The following is a 24,223-nucleotide window of genomic DNA, read 5'->3' as shown; positions in this document are numbered from 1 at the left end:
TTCATCATTTTTGGCCTACAGCCACTTTCTAAGGTCTTTGATAATTTTTATTTCATATTCTTAAAGCATATATTTTAAATTTATTTTATTTAGGTACTTCATCCAAAATTGTTTTCAATGTTAGTCTTTCTGGGAAAACATTCTTATATTTTATGCCTCTAGGAATATTTTTATCATGGCCTCATTTGTGAATGACACTTGGGCTGGATATAAAAACTCATGTTTTAAGTTCTTTTCTTTCAACATTTAAAAAATACTGATTCACTTTCCTCTTTCATTCAATTTTGCTATTGAAAAGTCTTATGTTAATAAGATTCTTATTCCTTTGGACATACTCTTCTTTTTTCTTCTTAGGCTTTTAGATTTTCCTTTTTATCATTGTATATTCTAAAATTTGACTATAATATGTCCGGGTGTAGGTTTTTTCTATCTGTCTTTGGCATTCTATGGGCCCTTTGAATTTTAAATCAAAATAAAATAATAATAAAATAAGATACAATAAAATAATAGATTTTGTCTATTAGAAATGTATCAGAAATGTTTCTCCATTATTTCTTAACATATTTTCTTTCTTCCAGTTTTATTTCTCTTTCTCTCTGAAACTTCTAATATCTGTATTATATTTCTAATAAATCTATCCTCCAAACTGATTAGGTTTTTTTCTCATATGTTCTATTTCTGGATCCCTTTCTTCATCCTCCTGAAAGATTACTTCAATTTGATTTTGTAGTTTACAAATTCCATTATTCCTTTCTCAGTGTGTTCATTATGCTACTTTTCCATTCCATAATTTTTATAACACTTTTTTTCAAATACTATATTTTCAAACCTCCTGTTATTCACTTTGGCCATTTGTACATTTGTTTGTTCTCATATTATAAATTATTATGAACATCTTTTTTTAAGAATGTACATTAGACTAATTTAAGAAACCTGGTTTAATGTGATCTTTTTATTTTTTAATATTTTCTTCTTATATTATTTCTCACACTGCATGTTGTTTTACTTTTGAAATAGTCATTTTTCACAAATGTTTTGATATTTTGACTGGTTTGCTTATTTTCTTCAGGGAATATTGGCTACTGTGAAGGGCAGTATATATGAGGGAAGGTCAGAGCACAGTCCACCTCAGTCTCTATGATCTCAGTAGTGGAGATGTGAGTAAAATCTAGAATGGAGAACCTTAGATAACAGGAACCACTGGCAATTGCTCCTCTCCTCAAAGAAACTTCTGAGATAAGGAGTTCATGTTTCTTAACCAGAAATTAAGTATTGTCTGGAGGAATATGTTCTGCCTCATTGAAAAGATTTTATGATAAATTCTTTATTATATGTCTTTCAAATTTGTGATGTTATTAATATAATATGTTTCCCTATTGCCATGTCAAAGGTTTTGCTTTACTGAAAAAGTAATTTTTTAAAAACCAGAATGATAAATATTTCTTCATAAAATATCTATCCAATTTCCTACTAATCTACAAACTACTTAGCACATTAGTTAAGTATCGTATACCTTTGAGAAAAGTACATATAATTTGGCTTTGTAAGCCTTTTCAAATGTGTATGTAATTTTTAAATATTCACTAACATTGTATTCTTATATATTTTAATGGAGAAAAGGCACTATAGGTAACATGAAGTATAGTACATACTTTGAAATTGAACCCAATTGTCTAATGATATTCACAAAGTGATCAGCCATTTGCATGAAATAGAGTAGTACCTACAGCATAAAATTAAATAGTATATTAATCATTATGCTTTGGGTATAAATTAGACTATAATCAAGGTCAAGAGTTGATGTAATATACCTATACTTAAGCAGGGTTATATTCATTATCAGATTTGCAGCCCCATTTCTATTTTAGGTATAGTCTGACCAGGTAATATGGACCCAGAGTAATGCTATAGTTAGGAACCTATCACTTTATTGTTGCAGTGTATATGTAATATGGCTCCTTTTCTTAAACATTTTTGCAATTTGCCTCTGCTGCATTGAAATCCATCTGAATTCAAACTCTTCAGAGAAAAGTGCCCTTTCCCTAGTTCCTTCCCTCTTCCTTCCCCCTTACTCCCTATCTTTTTTGTTCAGCACATCCATTATGCTTCTCAAAGGCACAGCGGAAATGTACAATTCAGGTTGGTGATGCCTCAGCTTATAACCAAAAGATTTTCAAAATGGTCTTGGAAACTTAACTTTTACAATATGACTAAGTGACTCACATGTTAGGGAAATATCTGCTTTTATGATTTCTTCCTAATTGTATTGTTGTGATATAAGCACTCATCATCTATCCAATTTGATGAACTTCATTCCTATTTTTCAGATGAGGCAATGAGAAGGAATAAATAACCCGACTTAAGTATTCCCTTCCAATATTTATGAATTAAAAATATATTTTAAAACAATGAGTTTATATAAAATAAAGATGAGAAGTCTTAATAGAGAAAATAATGAAAAGAATCAGTATATAAAAATATATATCAGTATACCGCATTCCATCTATGATGTCCTTATTGAAACACACATTCACTTATATTAGCCTGATTTCCACTGTATTTTCCAACTTCTTTTCCCTCAGAAATACACAACATTTATTACATATAGTTTAACAGGTTGTTATGTCAGAATTAATTTTGGTGTTAAAATGTTCTTTCTTCACATTTATTTTCAGTCTCATTTTATAAGTATCAAAAAATTTCCCTCCGTTTGAATTGGAGTTTTACAGAAAATAGGAATAAGGAGTTACGGTCTCTGTAATAATCTGGTTATAGCTTTATTTGATTACTTGTACTGCTTCTAGTCCTTAAGGAAAGGAAAAAGTAACTACTTATTCAGTTCTTAGTTTACTGCCCCGAAATGAAATACTTAGAATGGAAATATTTTAAATATTCAAATCCTACATTTTAAATGTGGCTTGCCCTGGAATAATGAGCATTAACTTGAATTATGAATATTATTTAAATTAAATTTTCTTGGGAAGTCAAATCAATAAGCACATTTTAAATAATAAATTGGTACAATTTTCAATTGTGTTATAAAGCATCTTAGTTTTCTGAAAAATTGTTCTCAAGAAGCACATTAAGAATTGCAGTGTTTCTATAATTAGATGTACCCTATATCCACTAGAGGCAAAAGTAGTTTTAGACTACTTTGGGTTACCAGCTGGGATATTTATAATAATCTAGAACATTAAGCGTGCAATGAGAAAAAGTATGCCTTCCAGGAAGGAAAGAAAGTTTCTCACTTAATTACCTGTGTAAAACACCTCTTGACTGTGGGTTGCTGGTAGCACTGATGGTATTAAGAAGGCTTCCAAAATGTTCAACCATTATACCTAATTTATGGTATGCAAAGAACTTTCCAGCTTTGCTAATATGTATATTGATTTTGTCAAAATGATTTTTAAAATCTTATTCACTTATAACAAGGTAATGTGCAGGTCAAACTTCTATAACTTTGTAAATATTAATCAGAATTTCCTTTTGTGAATGAACTCATTTCTCTTTTTGCTTAAATACAGGTAGCTTTTTTCAACATATCCATAAGCATCCCATAATGATTTTAAAAAGTCAATGTATACTCACTCTTGTTTAAAATGAAAATGCTATTTACAACAAATTATTATTAATTAAGTGGAAAATTTTAAATATGCATCTAAATATATCAGTGTCCACATATGGTTTGATCCATCTTTTCTTTCCTTTCCTCCAAAGTTATCTGGAAGCATTTTGGATGTGTATAGTGGTGATCAGGGAATTTCTCCAGTTAATATGGGCCTTACAAGTGCTTCCTGTCCAAGTAGTCTGCCAATGAAAAGAGAAATTACAGGTAATGTTGCTTTTATAGTTTTATCCCTTTTTAAGTCAACTACTTAAGTTGTAAGTGACACATATTACCAAGCTGAATACCATTTTTAAAATATTATCAAAATAGTTAAAATGGGATAGTTAAATGTAGATAGTAAATTCACCTTTTTTTCCCAATGACAACCAAACAGCACGTTAATATAACTTATAATCCAATTGAATTGACTATTTTAGGAATTGGGGAAATATACACATATGCTCTGTGTATATATGTGTATATAACAACTTGACTAAGTTGTTCACTTAAAGTTGGTTCATTTTGATATTGAATACATGCAATTTATTAACATGCTTGCAAAACAATCGATTAGGGGAAAAAGTTTTTTCTGTATGTAGATTTGATATAAAACAATTAGATTGCCCCCTTTTTACCCTGTTTTATGAATTTCATGATAGACTCACATTTAATTTTCTCAAGTAGGTAAAAAAAAAAAAACCTCTCAGTTTTCAATAGTACATTTCAAATTTGCTACAACTCAAAAGAATTGTAGGGGAACTGTCAAGTTCCTCCAATATATGGATGAAGAAATCAAGGGTCAGAAGAGTTATTTTCACAGTCATACAGCTGATTTGAAGCAGATGTGCATCAAAATAAGAATTTCCTGACTTAACAATGTCCAGTGTTAGTTCCTCCATAAAAATAAAATAAAAAGTAAGTTGAAATTTCTGTAATAAGTTTTTAGTTTGCAGCCCAAACATTGATCTTTAATAAGTTTTTCAGAGTTAATATTAACAAATTTAGTAAGTGTAATATGTCTATTCTTGGGGTCTAGCCAATATCTCAAAAATTTCTATGCATACAAATTATTTAGATTAAAATGAATTAATATAGTTTTAAATAAATTAATTTAAATAATCATATTCTTATGTTACCTGTTTTAAAAACTAGGGTAATGCAAGAAACACTGCATTAATTATTTATGCTATATAACAAATTATCCCAAAATTTAACAGATTGAACTAATAAACATTTATTATTTCATATAATCTCTATGGGTGACTTAGAAGATTGGTTTTCGGAGCACCTTGGTGGCTCAGTCGTTTAAGCATCTGACTTCAGCTCAAGTCATGATCTTGTGGTTTGGGAGTTCCAGCCCTGCATCGGGCTCTGTGCTGACAGCTCAGAGCCTGGAGCCTGCTTCAGATTCTGTGTCTCTGTCTCTCTTTCTGCCCCTTCTCCTGCTTCCACTCTCTCAAAAATAAGCATTAAAACATTAAAAAAGAAAAAAAGAAAATTTGTTCTCCTTCAGTCTTTCATAAGGTTGCAGTCAAGATGTCATCCAGAGGTACAGACATGTGACACTAGGTGGACTAGAGGATGTGCTCCTAAGACAGTTCACTCATGTGTCTTGCCAGTTAGTCCAACTAATGATCCAAGACACACGAAAGCAGAGGCTGGACATACCTTTTATGACCTAGTCTTGGTCCACACTGGCCTTTTCCACAATATTCTGCTGGTGTCACAGGTCATCCCTGTTCAATGTGCAAAGGAACCACTAAAGGTGTGAATGTCATGATAATCATTGTAGGCCATGTTGGAGACTATCACAAATGCTTAAAACCATGTAGCACGTAAAGTATAATTTCTTGGAAGTGTGGAGTTATTTGATAGGAATATCTGAGAAGTATAGCTAGTTCTAGCTCCAGGGATATAGAAATCATAATTATTTATGAAAAATGTAGCTTGTAAAAATTTAGGTTGGAATAATTTTGAATAATCTTAAAATTCTTAAAATAATAATGATTGAGCAGTTTAACATTTGCTATGCACTGTACCTCTTTTCATCATGACAATGATAATCAAATAGGTATTAAATTATACCAATTTTGCAGATGAGGAGTTGAGACAGAGAATTTAGGTAATAGATTTCATATCTATGAAATGGAAGGCCAGAATATAGATCTAGGTTTTACTACTTAAAGTTTAAAATGCTCACTATTACCTCTTACTTCAAGGGTACTTGCTCCAAATTTCTAAATATTTGCATAAAAATATTATTATGGCACTTGGAGTAGGTAATATAGTATTTTCACCTACTATTTCTGAATTATGTTGACTAGAGAGGTTGTAAAGTATAACTAAGTACTCTCTGAATTATCTTCTTTTTGATCAGAAACAGATACACGAGCTTTGGCAAAAGAGAGACAAAAAAAGGACAACCACAATCTCAGTGAGTATATTTTCCTTTTTTCTAAAATTAATAATAATAATAATAAAGGAGGAAATGCATAGAGATTAAAATATGTGGTCTTTTATTGTCACTCCATAAGTATTTTGAGATCACATAACCAAAATTAATAGTATATTCTCACTGGTTGAGCTATTTTAGGAAATTTAAATGATGTGAACTCTCAGAAAAACTACATATTTTACGAAGTGAAACATCTCAAATGTCTCCTTGTTCACTCTGTCTGTCAAGCAGGCTGGGTGTGACAGAGACTAGTGCATTTAGTTACATTTGAACTCTAGTGTGACTCATTGACTGAAGGAGATAAAAGTGGCTTTAACAAAATGTACATCACTTAAAAATCAAGAAACAACTCCATGTTCTCATCTTTCTGTGTCAATCTGCTCCTCCCTTCCTAATGATAAGTTTTCTGAAAGGTATTGCTTATGTTGTACTGCTGAATTCTACCTCTGCAAAAAATGTCTCTGATGCCTTCCTGGGGCTCAGTTTGACTCTGATAAGGGGTCACTTGAGATGGAGAAATATAAGCAAGGGAAGTAGTTTAGCAGCAATGTTGAGCTTGATAGTGTTTGGTCATGTCTTAAGTACCTAACTGTGTCAAGTGAGCTTGACTAATTGAGTGTGAAGCCTTTCTGTTTTGGAAGCCAAATAAAAAAATGACAAGAGAATAAGAATAAAAATAAATAAAAACATTAAAGCTCTAAAACAAACTACGAATGTTCTTACATGTGGTTAGCTGAAATTGATTCTACATGTACCTGTGAACCCTGAATCATATTGCACTGCCTGCATCACAGAGCGATCGGAGTCTTCTGACTGAGATTGTGAGGGAAGAGCTGACAAGTGGTTCTAACTGTCCTCAGGGTCGTTGTGGAATGACCTGATTCTGATAGCCCTTAGTGGTAGAGCAGATAAGCTTTGGTCCATATTATGAGACAAGTAGAACATGAGTAGGGCTGGCTAGTTGTTGATAGAAGGGATTCATGCAGCAAGGAACTATGGGCTTCTCTCTCAGTTTTAAACCTGTTAACTCATTATTGCTCTCCTGTTCTTTGCTTCTCTTCTCTACATCTGTAGTTTAAATAACATAAAGTATGATAGGCATGTGGTATGTCCATTGTCAAGTGTTTTCTAATATGGATTCCCTTACCAGGATATGTTGCTTTTTGGAGATATCAATGTTAAAAAATTGTAATATCATATTTTGAATATGATGAATCTAGAACAATCCCTAAATTTGTGAGGATCATGTCAAGAGGACAAATGAAAACACACTTAGCAGAAATCTAAATTTTAAAAGTTGTAGGTCAAGCTCAATTAAAATATGCTCTGTTCTTTCTAAAGACTTGAAGTCCAGGTGTGAATTCTCAGATCATCAGAGCTCTGAGGGAAAATGTCAGGGTGAGGCAAAGCCAGCCTTCAGCCATCAGCCCATCTCACTTCTCTCCCCACTCCTTGTTCCATTCTGTGCCACCAGTGGCCTCAGACATTAACGTGGACACTCATTTTCTACATTTTAGCTCCACACCCACCTGTTTAAATAACTTCCCCTTGTCCACATCTTGAGCCTAGAGGTGAGCACACTGGTGTCATGGTCCTCACTCAGAAGGGTGGACTAAGAAGTGGCCTGCACAGGCTCTGGAAGTGGCCTCAGGGCATTGGGAGGATATTCCTGGAGCAAGTTACCCAATGTAGTTTGACTCTGTGGCTGACTTGCTCACTGGGAAAGGATGTGGTGAGTATGGGTCCAGGATAGGGGCCTCTCTCACCCTGACCTAAGGACAGGAATGAATGAATATATCAAAAGTGTGAAGAGTGAAACCACACATGGCATAGAGTAACTTGGTAATTTCTTAAAACTTGACTGCTTTACAAATAACTACTACTGGGTATGAAAACATTGAGGAACCAAAGTTCTCATTATAATTAGCCATTAAAAATTTATCAAGCACAATCTAAGAAGAGTAGAGGAGGAACTTCTGATATTTTACATAAGGTGTATTTAAATAATAGATTTGGGAGAAATATTCTAAAACTAAACCAGTTCCCTATTTTGAGGTAAAACTGTGAACATCCTTCATAGCTATTCTTCATCTTATATTTAACAGTCTGTTTTATAATATAGAAGTGAGTATGTGTGAACATAGAATTATTAATAATTCTTACTGTGAAATATGTATGTATTTCTATCAGCTGTACCTTTGTTTATTTTCTTTTCTTGTTTTTTAATGTGGTATCATTGTTTTTTGAATCACATGCATAGGGAAAACAGGATCAGCAAAGAGGGAAAACAAACTCTCTCAAGAATCAATTATATTCTAATTTTAGAGTAATCCCAATATATTATTACTGAAGGTCAAATCCATTCATGGTGAATTGCTTTGTACAGACAATTGTTATTCTTTCATGACTTTCCTTGTTTCTGGTAGCAGATCTTAATTTTTAGCATGTATAAAGTATTTTCAAATATTTTTGATATATAATTTTCTTCTTCTTCATGACCTTCTTCTTCCTTCATTTCCTGGAAAACTTTTAAAATGTTACTTTTAGAAGAAAATATTATATAGAAGTATATTTGTAGTTCTTGATTCTAGGAATATAGCGTAGACTATAAGACTGCATACACTATACTCTGTGAAACTGCTTTTGATAGGGGTCAATATAGGAAACACTCTACTTATTTGTATATCTGACATTTATTGAACATTTATTAGATGCATACAATTTCCAAAAGTAATGAATTCATGGAAATGCAAACAGAGAAAACAGTCTCTGAATAAGAATTTATACCAGTAGTTCTCAAAATGTAGGCCCTAAACAAATAGCATCAACATCACCTGGGAGTTTGTTAGAAATGGAAATCCTTGGGCCCCAACCCAGACCTACTAATAGGTTTGGGATATAAATCCATTTTAACAATCCTTCCACATATGTCTCATGCCTGCCAAAGTCTGAAAACCACTATTCTATATATTATTGAAAATTTTTAGGTTAGAAAAATATATTTACAGTCTTATCAACATTTGTTTAGCACCTCCTATATGCCAAGCCCTCTGAAGACAGAAAAATGAGGAGTAAATTGCCCCTGCCTTCAAGGAAGTTACAGTCTAGTTGGGCACACACGCCTACCATGTGCTAAACTTTGTGTCAGGCCTTCACGTATTGTATGAGAAGAGTAGGCATGATGTAGACCTCAAAAGATTATGATCCTAATGGGCTAATCTGTATGTGAAGTGATGATCCAATAGGATAAATATATATATATATTATATATATATATATAAATGCAAATATATTTTTCAATATGGATAAGTATTACAGCTTTTCAAAAAAGTGAAAAAAATTGTTTTTGAGAGAAAATGTTTTGAAAACATAGTCAACAATAGAATCACAATTCTAATATTGTTATCTTTATTTTTAGAATTAAATATATTTGAATTTTTATTTTATTTTTGAATACTCTTTTGACTATATGGAAATTATTTTGCTAAATGTTTTTTCAAGATTATTAAGAAAGTTTACAGCTGACCAAAAGTGAATTGTGTTTTAATGAGAATAATCAATGATATTTCTTTTTTAATAGTTGAAAGAAGAAGAAGGTATAACATTAATTACCGAATCAAGGAGCTTGGCACTCTTATTCCAAAGTCTAATGATCCGTGAGTTCAACAGTAATTTCTATAATAATGTTATGGTTTGAATAACTCCCCCCCCCCCCCAAAATGGATAGGAGGGAGCAGGGGGACGGGAGAACCAATTACTAGGAAACTAAGCAGCTTATGGTAAAAGTAAGACTACTGCTGGTCTTCTTGTTAAGTATCTATTCGAGACTGATGGTTATTAGACGTCAAGGTTGTTACTAACATTTGTCCTTCTGAGACGTAGGAAATAGTGAAATTATTTCTTCTCAGTTCATAGCAGGTCTTTATGACATCAATATTGGCAAATTTAGTGGCAGTATCAAATGTTGTTTACGACACTGGTATACTCAATTTATGGTTATAGCAATCCTTCCAGCGTAAAATTTATATGCACATGGACATTGAATTGTTGGGTTTTCAGTGGTCTGAACGTTCTGGAGGCAGGCAAGTAAAAAAAAAAAGAATTGTAAAAACATACTGATTGATGCCAACCAATAATTGGTTATTGTAATTAAATTTTCAGCCATGTTTTGGTGTCATCCACACTCAAAGTTAATAAACAAGACATTTGAGGTTGCAGGAACTACCTAATTAATCAAAGCATCAAGTTAGAATGTTAAACGTTTCTCTAAAATATAGAAATATGTTGTATTACATTAATAATGACTTGAAAATGTTTCATTCAAACCGAGAACTGCTCTCTCCTGATACTGGAGATCATCAATTATTCAGAAACAATGATGTTCGATATGGTGATATTAGTGAAATTTGTAAATACTCTTTCCCTGAATCCAAATGTGCCAATTCATTTAGACAATTCAATAATTTGTAATAGAAATAAGTGTAATATTTATCCTTACGGGCATATTAGATAGAGAAGGCATCATGTGGAATGACAGAAAGGCTCTGGATGGAGAATCTGAAGAGCTTGGTCACAGTGTAGGCCCTACTGGTAACTCTTCAAATCTTTTAAAGTCCCTAAGCATGCAACTCTTTTTATTAGTAGAAGAGAATACCCATTTTCCTGATAGGTCTTATTTTTTTTAACACGTAACATATAAATGCACATTTATTCATCAAAAATTTAATCCAAGGCCAAGCTTTTTTGTTTGAATATGTGTTGTAGCTTTTCTTTCTTACATCAACTGCACTAAAATGTATAGTCTATTTTAATTTCTTTAAAATAAAACAAACACGTACACAACCTAAGTACAGATGGACTTTTAAAAATGCTTATGCTTTTTGTGACAGCATATTTTTAAGCAAGCAAAGTTTACTGACATTTTAATTGAGTTTTTCTAAGGCTTTTAATATAATCTTTCTAAAACAATAACTATTTTAAAAAATGTCTTCTTTTATCATCATTCATATTTCATTAGCAATGTACCTATAATTTAATTATATTATCATCATAATAAATACAATAGGCATTAATTTAATAACTTATCAGTAAGTACACAGCACCACAATGATAACAGAAATACTTGGACGTATCAGAGGGTGGCCTATTGCCCTCTATTACCTACTTTGTCCTAACAACAGTCAGTGAGTGTCACAAAGGAAATGGAGAACATTAATTAATCTTGAAAGTGATTGGATAAAAGTCAATTAAGAAAGGTTCTAACTGGTGGAGCTAACCCACAGTGCCAGGGAATAGTTATATGCAGAAAGCACATGAGACTTTAAGACTGGATTTGGAACCCTAACTGACCATCTTTAGATGTCACCATGCCTGTAAGGCACCAATTGTATGATTGGGTTTTTATAAACATAAAACCAAATAATATATATGAGAATATCATACACATTATAAATCTTGTGTGAGGGATTATTATTCTATATATTTATAGAAAATTTGGTTATAAAAAGGCTTCTTTCTACTTCTAATTCACTGTCTAGAACCGAAAAGGCAAGCTTTTCCTGTAAAGGGCCAGATATTTCTAGCCTAGAAATAAATATTTCTAGCTTTGTTGGCCATATAGTCTGTGGCAACTTTCTAACTCTGTTATTGTAGCATGAAAGCATACATAGACAATATGTATATGAATGAGCATGGCTGTTCCCACTGAAACTTTGTTGACAAAAATAGACTGTAGGTTGTAGTTTGTCTACCCATGATCTAGAATATAGAAGATCAATTTACCATAGAACCATATCTGAAAGAGATTATCATTGGGAAAAGTTTATTGTAAACATTCTTAAGTGTTTTTCTCTTCTTTATGGATCTCAGAAAGAGGTATGATTATTTGTTTTAATTGTATTATGTTATATGTATGGAAATATTTATTTTGGGTCTAATTGAAAACACATTAATTGATCAGATGGTAATGATATCTATATGTGGCTCTGCACACATAGCATAGACAGAAGAGATGCTTAACTGTTAGCTCTGTTATTCCAGACATCCGATACCATTTCTGTTTCAATGCATCTTATCCCTTGGCTTTTGGTGGCCTCGCCTAATACCCTAGTTCTTCTTTTTAGGGTCCGCCAACATGAGTCCCATGGTTGAATCCAGAACATAGCCTCTTTAAAACTTGGATCTATGGGCCTAAGGAGTAGTCATTTGTTCTATGAAACTATTTTGGATTCATTTGTTGAATTTTCAGACACTACTATGGATAATCTAACAAGTTATAGAAAATTAATTAGTGGAGATAGAGTGTGGGGATAAAATAGAGGAGGCAAGTTTCATTTTGAAGAAATGTTATTACTATGTTGTGACAATTCTGAAATTAACAAGAAATGGATCAAAAAAAAATAAAACAAGATTTCAGTTTGAGTTTAATACGTTTCATACTAATTTGTTGTACCATTTCAAATCATTTGTTTGTAACCATTACAATTCATAAGAATTTTTAGGGGTGTTTGGGTAGCTCAGTTGGTTGAGCATCTGACTCTTAATTTCAGCTCAGGTCTCAATCTCACGATTCTTGAACCCAGAGTCAGACTCATGCTGACAGCATGGAGCCTGCTTGGGATTCTTTCTCTCCCTCTTTGTCTGCCCCTCCCCAGCCCATGGTCTTTCTCTCCCTCAAAAAAAAAAAAAACTTAAAAAATGAAATTCATAATAATTTTTAAAAACAAGAAATATATCAGATTACACAATTATCTAATATGGGATTTTTCAGATGTGTGCTATAACCTATTAATGGATCACAAAATCAATCACATGAGAAAGATTCAGCATTTTTAAGAAAAGAAGGAAGAATAGTATTGGTAATATTAGAGTATTACATATTACACCTAAAGGGAATAGTAATATGTGGTGAAACATTTTTTTGCAGATTTATGCACTGAGAATACACTGGTTCATGGTAGAAAACATAGTTCTTATGGGAGACACATTTGAGAAAGTGTGAAATCCACAGATTTTCAAAAAGAGCATTGAATCAAGTGAGGAAAACTGGGTCTCATCTTCTAAACACCACGTGCTCTTGGGCAAATAGCAGAAACCATGAAGTGGTTGACCTCTGAGGACCTTTCCAGCTCATGGTTAGAATAAACTTAGTGGTTGGCTTAGGGAATTGGAGCCAACACCTAGAGACATTTTGAATTCTATGAAGTTGCCATTTTTATGTATAAAAAACATTTGGAAATTTGCATTTCATTGCTAGGTCAGAAGGGTAAGGTCAGAAGGGAAAATAATATAGTGAACAGCTATAGTTGAAAAAGTTATATGCTGAAAAAAATTAAATGAGAAAACAAACAACCAAGGAACGACAATCTCTTGATCATTGATTGGAAAAGAAACGAAAACCAAATGAAACTAACAAACATGAAAAGTAAGAGCTTCCACAGATGTGTGGTAGTGGTCCACCTCATATATGCCTTATATAATCATATTATAAAAACTCATATTAGTGGAGATAAAATATACTGTCAGAGCATGAATTATTCTATTGGTGCTAGCAAACTACTCTTGTTTTTCTGCTTTGTTATTTATAAACTGGATGACAGTTTTTTAACTAAATTGATCTGGTTTTTTTCCTCTGTTGTCAGAACTTGCTCCTGCTTTTGTATAAGAATGGTAGTTGAAGCAGTAAATGAGACTTAGGAAGACTTTCTAAATTAGAAGTGTAAAACGTTGATTGAAGGAAAAAAAATATCAAACTTGTTATGGTGTCTTCTTTCTTTCTTCTTTATTTTTTAGTGCTTTTAGGTGGATATGCTCTCCTAAGATGACAACAGACTGTATTCTCCATAGTTTACCCTGGCCACATTCATAATCTAATGTGTGCATTAGAATGCATAGCTTTTAACTCCTAAAAGTTTTAAATTCTTCAAGGAGAATCATTTTGTAGAAAATGAAAAGCCAGTATCTACATTTATTCCTTGGGCATGCCTTTATGTGTATTAACGTTGCTGTCATAATCAATGTTTTTAATGCCTAGCTGCTTGAAATTATCTTGAGAGAAAAAAATCTCCTTAATAAATCTGGAAAACAAACATATTTTTTAATGTTTATTTATTTTTGAGAGAGACAGAGAGACAGAGCACCAGTGCGGGAGGGCAGAGAGAGAGGGAGACATAGAATCCTAAGCAGGCTCCAGGCTCCGAGCTGCCAGCACAGAGACCAATGCAAGGCTTGAACCCACGAACCACAAGATCATGATTTGAGCCAAAGTCAGATGCTCAACCAACTGAGCCACCCAGGCACCCCAAAAACATTTTTAAAAGAAACCTCATACATTAAAATGGTTTTAAAATAGAGTGAACTTGAAAAAAAATAACGCAAATGGTATCAGGTAGAAATTGTTGGAAGACCCATTGTGTGACTTCTACAAACATTTTGAAGGTTTATTTTAGACCTAAATAAACATCACCTTAAACTTCAAAGTTGACCAGAGGTATCCTTTTCCTGTTATTTCTTCTGTTCTTCAAGTTTTTCCTCCAATGAGAAGAAATGAAACAAAATTAGTACCATAAGCCTTCTGCTGATGCTTAGAGTTTAAATTCAGGAATCCAATACCTTTTTGAGTTACAGGTACTTTTTTAGTTTAATGACAAAAGTAGCCTCTTTCTGCATAACCTTCCCATCACCTGCTAAGTCACTGTGAGTGGATGAGACCAGCAGCTCTTAGACAACTGGCAAAGCATTTGCACGCTTTAGACAGACTATGGTAATGGGTTGGTGCCTTCTAACAGAAGATAGCTTAACCAGGCCCTAGTAAGCATTTTCACCTGCCGGTAGAAAAATGCATCTTCTTTTAATTTGTTATGGCTAATGGAATTATCATCTAACCTGAACATGAAAGGAGGCATGTACAAGTCAGATTTTTCATAAACTATATCTTCCCACTTCTGATCACTTAATGAATACATATTAATTTCAATATGTCTCATATAGATCATAGAAACCAAAAGTACATGCAGTATAATATCATCTTAAAATTTTCCTACATGCTCACTGTATGTTGAATTAAAAATAATCTCATGACTCTAAACTAAAACTGCATCAAGGTTTACAACAGCTCTGGTGAACTTTTAGCGATTAGCTTGGCCTCATTCTCCACATGTATTCTTAATTCTCATATAGGATCAAATTCTTCGATGTATTTTTTTCAGATGTTAAAATCGGTAGCCTATTTTGTGATTCCAGATTTATCATTTCTCCTGTCTTAAAAATAAGTTTTAATAAAATATTTTTTCTATGCTATAACCTGAAAGGTTATCTGGTTATATTTAATTATATTTACTTATCTTACACTTATTTAAAAATAGTCATCCGGTTTTGTAAAAAAGTATTGATGGCTTTTGTGCAGAAAAATTTGCCCAACGATTCTAGAAAGTTTTGCTCTATTGCTTAAAGTGATGTTGCCAAACTCTGATTTGTTTCGCAATCACTCAGGATCACTATTCAGAAGAAACCTTTTTTTTTTTCTTAGAAGCATAAAAGCAACCTTATTAGAAAGTAGGTTAAAAGATTGGTACATTTGAAATGATCTTAAAAAATTTAGGCTTAAGTCCTCAGTAATGTACATTTCCTAGTTCATTAATGCAGAAATACCGCACATAGATTTTAATCTCGGAGTTAATAATAAAAGCAATTTTCACTAAAAATATAAAAACTGTAATGGTAGAATCATGATATTGCATTTAGCTCTCCCACAAAAAGTCACTTTATTACTTTCTTTTGACACTTATTTTCATTCTGGGATTAATTTTACTATATAAGGGCTTCTTAACTATTCTATTAAAATTTCTATTCAGAAGCAATAATATCTAAGAGTGAATAATAGTCATGTAAATCATTATTTCATATTAATGTAAAAGATTTTGTAAGTTCTTATGAATTCTGCTGACATGCACAATTGTGAAAAGGTTATCTCTCCGTTCTGTAGTGATACGCGCTGGAACAAAGGAACCATTCTGAAAGCATCAGTGGAGTACATCAAGTGGCTACAAAAAGAACAACAGAGAGCTCGAGAATTAGAACACAGACAGAAGAAATTAGAGCAGGCTAACAGGCGGCTTCTACTCCGAATTCAGGTTTTTATAAAAATGTTGCCATGAACCACATAGCTTATATATGACTTATCCATCATCGGTTTTATTCATTGCCTCATTTATTTTTTTCTTATTAACAATTATTTTTCCTTCTGCAGGATTATTTTATTGCCTTTTAGAAGCTCATGAATTGGGTTGTTTCAATTAGATTTTGATTAGAAGTCCAGGATCAAGGTGGCTTTGGAAATAAGTGAATGACAACAGCTAATTGCAAAATGCAGAAAATAGAACAAATTTTATAAACACACAGTACTATCCCAGCTGAAAAATAATAAGTAAAACATTTGTATCTCTAGATAAAATTGGACACTAAGGACTAAATTCTTCTCTGTCCCTTTTATTTCTTTAGTAACATTGCTATGGATTTCATTGCCCCAAGGCATATTGTGCCAGTATATATTAAGTCACTCCTCATCTGTTCATGTGACACAAAATATCAAAATATGGGTTTTCATAACTCCCAATATTTTTTATGTGAGCATGCTTATTGCCAGGTAAAGCACTACTCTGTTTCCATGAAATGGTCTTATAGGGAGAAATTAATCAGGAAGAAAAAGTGAAATATTTTCCACTATCTCCAAATGGCTGTATTGTAATCTGAGCCACTATGAACCATTATATGTTATGTATTACTTAGACAGCAATAGGAGGAGAATTTTTTTAAATCTGTATAGTTTACTCAGGGTTATTTTTCAGGTACTAGAAATATACTAGATTCCATTACTTTGCAAAGAATATTATAGTATGTATTACTCTTCATTTTGAATGCTTGTTAGTATTTTGTTTCTATTTCTGCTTTTCTGGTTTTCTAGAGTCAAGTCAACCTTCAAAGTCATTATTTAATTATTCTCGTTTGAAATTGCAGGAACTAGAAATACAGGCTCGTGCTCATGGTCTGCCAGCCCTGGCTTCACTTGGCACAGTTGATTTAGGTGCTCATGTCACCAAACAACAGACCCATCTTGAGCAGAATTCAGTAGACTATTGCCAACAACTGACTCTGTCTCAGGGGACCAGCCCTGAGCTCTGTGATCAAGCTATGGCCTTCTCTGATCCTTTGTCACACTTCACAGATTTATCATTTAGTGCCTCTTTGAAAGAGGAACAAAGATTGAATGACATGCTACTGGATGACACAGTATCTCCATTTGGAACAGATCCTCTGCTGTCTGCCACTTCCCCTGCAGTTTCCAAAGAAAGCAGTAGGAGAAGTAGTCTTAGCTCAGATGATGGCGATGAGTTATAAAAAACAGACAGGCTCGATTCATCAACTGGGAAGCAATTCTATGCAGGTGCTATGCAATTACGTTCTGTTTCATATATTGCTTTGGCTTAATTTTTCCAAAAGGAATATACCGTTAAAGAGAAACAGATTATAAATGACAGAAGAATTCACAGGAAGAAGAAACATGGTGTTGAAGATTATTGAGAACAAAAAAGGAATTTTTCCTCTTTGACTAAGATGTCCAAATCTGCTTAAATTTTGTTTTCCTGGAAAGAGGTACAACATAAGAAATAGCTCTCTACTGATGTTTTAAAAGTAGCAATGGAGTGATGTACCATTGGAACTAACACACTGCAGGGAGTAAACCTACTGAAATATACAAACCTTTTCTTATTCACTTCTAACTCCTTCCTAGTCCAGTCTTACCTTAGTTTTCAAGTATCAAGCTCAACAGACTTGGTAGTTCATTGCCTTTCTCCACTAATGGGATGTGTTGGTTAAAGTTCAAATTTGATAGAGGAAATAGTTAAAAGACACTGTTATCTGTCACTTCTAATTGAAAAGTGAATCTATAATGAACATTAGAATTTTCCGCAATAAAATACCAAAAATATATAAAAACTTTGCTTTCTAAAATTAGGCCCTAATTCCTTTAGTCAGTTCAATTATAGTAATTCTAAGAATATCTTCGCATATTTATGGAGACATTCTATGTTCAAAGAAGGAACACACTGAATACTTTCCTTAAGAATCTGCACTGAAAATTTACCACTTCACACAAACATACACTCACACACAGGCACACAATGTAGGTAGTATATTTCCTTTTTGTTTTCCTTCAATTTTGTGATTTTCTAATCAGCATCAGAAACCACAGTCCAAATCCTCTCTTTTTCAACAAAAAGAGATGTTGGATAATCAATTTCAGTAAGTAAAACACACACACACACACACACACACACACACACACACCCCTACTAGGAGAATTCCTCAGCTATCTAAAATTTATCGCTGTCTCTAAAAATGCATGTAAATTAATTAGGTGATACTGTTTTGCTCCAAATTGACAACATGGAAAATTAGTTTTCCAACTGACAAAATCATTTGTAAAACAGACTCTTCGTTATTACGTTGAGCTCTGACTGGAGGACAAATCTCCACTCCCATAAGTACTTGGAGCACCCTCTGACTTTGCCAGCTATGTTAGTATTTGTTATAAATTGTGTGACTATAATGCTTTATTCAAAATTTTCTCTTTTGAGCTTGGGATTGGGGTTGACCTACCAAGGCTGTTGCTTAGTGCTGGACTTCTATGATTGCTCATCTGATCAATGAGTATTTTATGGAGAGATACTCAAACTGCAATGCATCCTGTGAAAATGTAGAACACATGAGCAAGATATGGTCTTACTCCTCAGAGAGTTACAAGACTGCATGAGAAACAACAGCAGAAGATAGAAGACACACGAATTAAACTCTACATGGTACAGTATAAGCTGTAAATATAGAAAGTCAGAGAAAATGAAAACGAATAAAGTTTGGAGAATCACAAACCTCTATGGGAAGGTAGAATGTAACTTATTTTAAAACCATAAATTTGGATAAGGGGAAGGCATATTACAGAATAATATCAACCAAATGGTAAAAGTGAGAATAAGTTGAGGATGTGTCTTCATGGGACATTCGTTAGAAAGTTCCGGCCACCCTAGAAGATGCCAGCTTGAAAGTCCTGGAAAATAATATTGGCAACATGTTGTACAAGACCTTGAATACCAGAATGAAATGATATGGTATAAATTGATTTTTTTTTACTGGAAGAGATAAGTCTAAAAATTAAAATGCTACTGTACATTACTAAAGTAATTTGGAGATAATCTTTCTTGACTATTAACTTTGGGATAAATTTTTGAAAGGGTGCTTTAGGTATTACATATAAGGAACTATGTCATCATGAAATTTGAGACATAATGCTAATGAAAGTGGGAACATATTAAGTTCTTATGGTATAATAATTATCTCAGGCTTAGCTTACAACATTAGTCTAGAGTTTGGAGAATTAAAATGATTTTTATTGTTTGACATGGAAAAATAATTCTAAAGTTATGGGAATAGTCATTAGAGCCAGATAGATAAATTCATCTGAAATATGCCATGTGAAAAGAGCAATAAGATACACTTCCTCAAGAATTTTCAAGATAACATAATATACTTCTCACTTTATGGTAAAATCCCCCTTTATTATCTGGGTCAATAGTTTACTATTACAATATAAATCATAGAAAAGGAATATATTTTTGAGTCCATGTAAAACACATTCCAGATAGAGACTGATCTCTATTTTCATTTTATCCAGTATTCTCATTTCTTCATATTCTGAGAAGACTTGCATTCATGATGTCATTACTCCGTCATTATTTTCCATTTTGTTAAAATACTACTGCGCAACCCTGAAACACATTCCTCATAATCTTAGCTAATGGAAGAGCTTGCCACAGGTGGTAGAGCCTGGAAAAACGAGATCTGGAAAGGGTACGACTAATATTTGCTGCTACTTTCAGATTGTAATAGCTACCAGGGGACTGTAGAATTGGTAATGGATTTTTAAAAACTGAGTAAAGAGTGGTGCTCTGTCACACTTAACTGAAATAGATTAAAAAATTAATTTTAGTCAGTAGTTCTTAACTTTTTAATGTGTTGAGAATCTAATGAAAGTTATCGACTCCCCAGAAAAATACAGAGTTGTATATACAGCCGAAAATTTGCATGTGCCTGAAGGTTTTACGAACCTCCTGAATGTCTCATTGAATGCCAGGTAAAGAATTCCTCTATCAGTTGTTACTTTAATGGATAGAATTGTAGCTATGTATCTTTCAAGAGCTAAGTGAGTAGTTAATGTTATATACAGTGATGGAGGAGGGAGCCCTAGTTATCTGTATATCACTCTCTCAACCCCCAAAGTGATGAGGTTGCCTAGGAAAGTGAAAGTGTACCAAACACTAGACTATTCACAAAGGAAGTAGACCCCTTCTTATAAAGACCCCTACTTATAAAGTAGACCCCTTCCCCTGTTGTTTATATACCTCCTATTATATACTCATGTTATATGTTCATAGGCCAGTTTCTCTATGATTATTGGATATTTTTAACATCTGATGTTAACATTTTAAAATGAGCATATAAATATCAAAAATATGTAAATCAAAAGCAAATTATTTGAGTACCTAAGAATCAAGAGAGATCCTGGGGAAACTGATGGATGTCTAGAATATTTTTGTAGAAATGAGACTTACTACAGTAAAACAGGTATATTGTTTATCAAACAATTTTGTTACAAAAAGCATCGGCTATCACTGGACTCTAATATACAATTAACCAAGCTTTGTTCATTCAAAGAATCAATGCATAATTGTAATTATAATAAAGTTTGTTTAAAATAAGATAAAAGTTTTATTTTAATTACTTTCTGTTATCTTTTCAAGATAATGTCTCATTCAATCTTTTGTCTCTACTTATAAAATATTGGCTATCGTCTTTTCATGGATTCACATTAAGCAGCCTTTCTAATTCCAAATTATCTTGAAATAACAAGTGCCTCCTATGAGTACCTCTTCATATTGTTTTCTTTATTAGTGTCCTTTCCCATAACTGCAGAATTTATATATACAGACTAACTTTTCTCAGTTTACGGACATGATATCAGTGACTATAGCCTTCTTTCTGTGGGTACAAAAGCTCTAAATAATAAATACCCAGATGAGCTAGGGACATTGAGAAATAGCCTTCCTCGTTTTTTTTAACTCATTTTTTTCCACTCACATGACTGTAAATAAAATATTTAATAGCTCTTACTTTAAAAAAATTAGGCATGAGTTTCTTGATTTGGCATGCTCATTTACCTTTATGTCAGGGGAGAAGTTAGATTTCTCAACGTTAAGAAGAATGTATTTTTTCTTTGTTTTGCTAGATTGAGTCATATTTGAATTTTATTATACTTCAAAGTGTCATGAAAATACTTTTTTGCGGTTCTGATATTGTGGAATTTTGATGTTTAAATTAATAAATGTCATAACTATAAGTGTTTTAATGTTTTTACAATATCCCTAGGCTGATATTTAGTGATCTTATAATATCTAAGATGTAGATGAAAACTGGAATCAATTAATCATTTGCTGTGTTATCAGCACTAGATCAACCATCTGGGTTTCTTGAAAACACCTGAAGGATTGAATTTTGCTTCAGTATTGATAATGACACGGCCCATATACGCTAGATGGAATGACATCATTTGCCCTTCCAGTGGCCCGCATGTTGATAAGTATAAGATGTCAACTTGAGTTAGTGTAAGTTACATATACAGAGATTTCATTAAATGTGCTTAACAAATACTAAACACATTTAGAGTGTTGCTGATCTAATGTGTCATATGACCTTCCTATAATCATTAGTCTTTGCATATACCAATATTTTTCATTTGTATAATATTTAATTTGTAAACAAGGAAATGATTAAAAAACTGATAAAAATAGTTATCTTAAAATTTTTGTGTTACCTTTTTTTCTGTGAAGTTCATGGAGAATTTGAGTGTATAAGAGATTATCAGAAAATACTTATTTTGATTTTAAAAAAACAACCTCCCACTGGATTCAACTAATTGAATCATGAAATGCTACTATTCATTGTTGTATACATAAAAGGGAATGTTTTGTCTTCTTCTTGTGAAAGGATTTGTGTATGTATTTCTACATATCCAAATTGTTTCTCTTAACCCTCAGTAAAATGTGTTTTTCCTACGTTTATTTAATAGGCTTCAAGAATAAAGCTAAAGACTTTTGTGTTTGCAATGCTACCTCCCCCATTCCTGCACTACCATTTTTTTTCAAAAATTCTGTATTGTCAACTTTATTTTTTCCAAAGAAATAAATTTTATCTCTGTGTTATTTAAAACTGGTGGTTATATGTAACAAACAAATGAGAAAATATGCAAAAGAAATGGTAGATTATTATTTTGCTGAAAGAATTATATATGATCAGAAAGTTACATGTTATGTTAATCTTTAATATACTAAAGTTTAAAAACTAACTAAATTCAAGGATCTTATCTAACAGCACTGCAGTTGCTTATGGCATACAAGGCTAAAACTAATTTAGCTATTTAATCTTAATAATAACAATGTAGTTAAAAATCTTTGACTTTAATAGTGTTCTATATATATGAATAGCTAAAGTAACGTTCCTATAACTGTAATCTAACATTGCTTAGATCAAGAAAACATTGCTAGTGTAATGAGACCATAGAATTTGTAATTATTGCTATTTTTCATTTTTAATAACAAAGTATGTGTCTTATTTTATAGGAAAATGAAGAAAATTGGTGTATACTCTAATACATACATAAATCTTTGTGCACACGCTTTAAAAAATGTACCAATATTTTCTTCGTATATATTAAATGAATGCATACACTTATTAAATGCTTTAATGTACTTTTTACTCTGCCTTTGTCTATAGACTGCACTGGAAAATGCAGAATGTGGGTTAATCATCTGAAAGGATACTTAACAGCCCTGAGACTTCACAACTGACAACTGCTCACTACACAGTCCATGCTGAAAACAGTGATCCAATATTTCCCTATTAATGAAAATAATTGTTACATTCTTTATTTTAGTCTCCTGCCATCTGCCTTTCCATGCTGTTATGGTTTTGATTTATGGGAAATATTTATCAAACTCTTGCAAATTTGCTAACAGGCATAATTGTAAGTGAAATCACTAAGAAACTCTGCAAAATATTTTAATATACTAGATGGTCCCCAGACAATCTAAGATAAATAGAATACTGTATTTTAATATGTAAAACATTTTAAAGCTGCTAATTGGTATTGACTAGACCTATCCCTTGATAATGAAATTAATAAGGATTTCAGTTAAATGTTAAGACACTGTGATATTTAATACCATGTTTATGAATTTTCTTCTACATACCTGCTTTAAAAATAATAAAACAGGATACCTCTGAGTTGACTATAGAAAATAATATTTTATATTCAAATACAGGTGCATTCCTTTTTTTAATTTTATTTTTTAAAATTTACATCCAAATTAGTTAGCATATAGTGAAACAATGATTTCAGGAGAAGTTATATCATATAAATATTTTTAAAGCATTAATGCCAAAAAATATTGATCAATATAATAATTTATGTGTAGGAAGAAATAACCAATCTAATATAGATTTAAAAAGTCAGGATAACTTTTTGGCCCTATACAGACTGAAAATTTGGGTGACTAAATGGATTTTATACCTGACTGTTTATTGTGTATGTACGTACATATGTGATGTCCCTGGGTATGGATATATGTGTGCCCACGTGGGAGCTTATAACAAAATTTTCTAATGTCAGGATATTGGAAATGACGCTACATATAAGAATATATTATCTTATGTTATTATTTATTGGAACCTACATATAGGCAACATTGGAAGCCGTCCCCAAATCTTGCATATTGGAAACACACACACGCACACACACACACACACACACACACACACACACAAACACACCCGTTGCTCGGAATTGGGTCAAAAAGCTGGAAAAGATGAAGACAGCTGTAACAGGTTTTACGATTTTTCGTTAAAATAAGTGATACATGTAGGTATCAACCATTTAGATATAACATAAGCATTGGGTTTACTGACCACCAATATTATTTATCACCTGCAGAATTCTAGCTATGGGGTGGTTAAGTGGTAAAATACAACAAGGCTTATTGGTTAAGTAGTGGATA

General features: G+C 32.5%; 1 protein-coding gene across 12 annotated transcripts in view; it reads left to right on the top strand.

Moving 5' to 3' along the window:
- Positions 1-23,485, top strand: part of TFEC (transcription factor EC) — a 189,561-nt gene extending 166,076 nt beyond the window's left edge. For 4 of the 12 annotated variants that reach the window (XR_007150366.1, XR_007150357.1, XR_007150358.1 and 1 more), the window contains 6 exons: positions 3,718-3,832; positions 5,985-6,041; positions 9,643-9,718; positions 16,045-16,192; positions 17,076-21,775; positions 22,944-23,482. Coding sequence is in view for 1 of the 12 variants with exons in the window: in XM_047850117.1 (XP_047706073.1) it covers positions 3,718-3,832; positions 5,985-6,041; positions 9,643-9,718; positions 16,045-16,192; positions 17,076-17,456 (777 nt within the window). In the remaining 11 variants the exon portion in view is untranslated. Of the gene's footprint in view, positions 1-3,717; positions 3,833-5,984; positions 6,042-9,642; positions 9,719-16,044; positions 16,193-17,075; positions 21,973-22,943 lie in introns of those variants that run through there. The other 8 variants (XR_007150363.1, XR_007150361.1, XR_007150364.1 and 5 more) reach the window with 8 other exon arrangements.
- The last annotated feature ends 738 nt before the right edge of the window (positions 23,486-24,223 follow it).

Source organism: Prionailurus viverrinus, chromosome A2 (genome assembly GCF_022837055.1).
Source record: "Prionailurus viverrinus isolate Anna chromosome A2, UM_Priviv_1.0, whole genome shotgun sequence".
NCBI lineage: Eukaryota > Metazoa > Chordata > Mammalia > Carnivora > Felidae > Prionailurus > Prionailurus viverrinus.
Note: the sequence above shows the minus strand (reverse complement) of the source record. Positions and strands in the feature narration are given on the sequence as shown.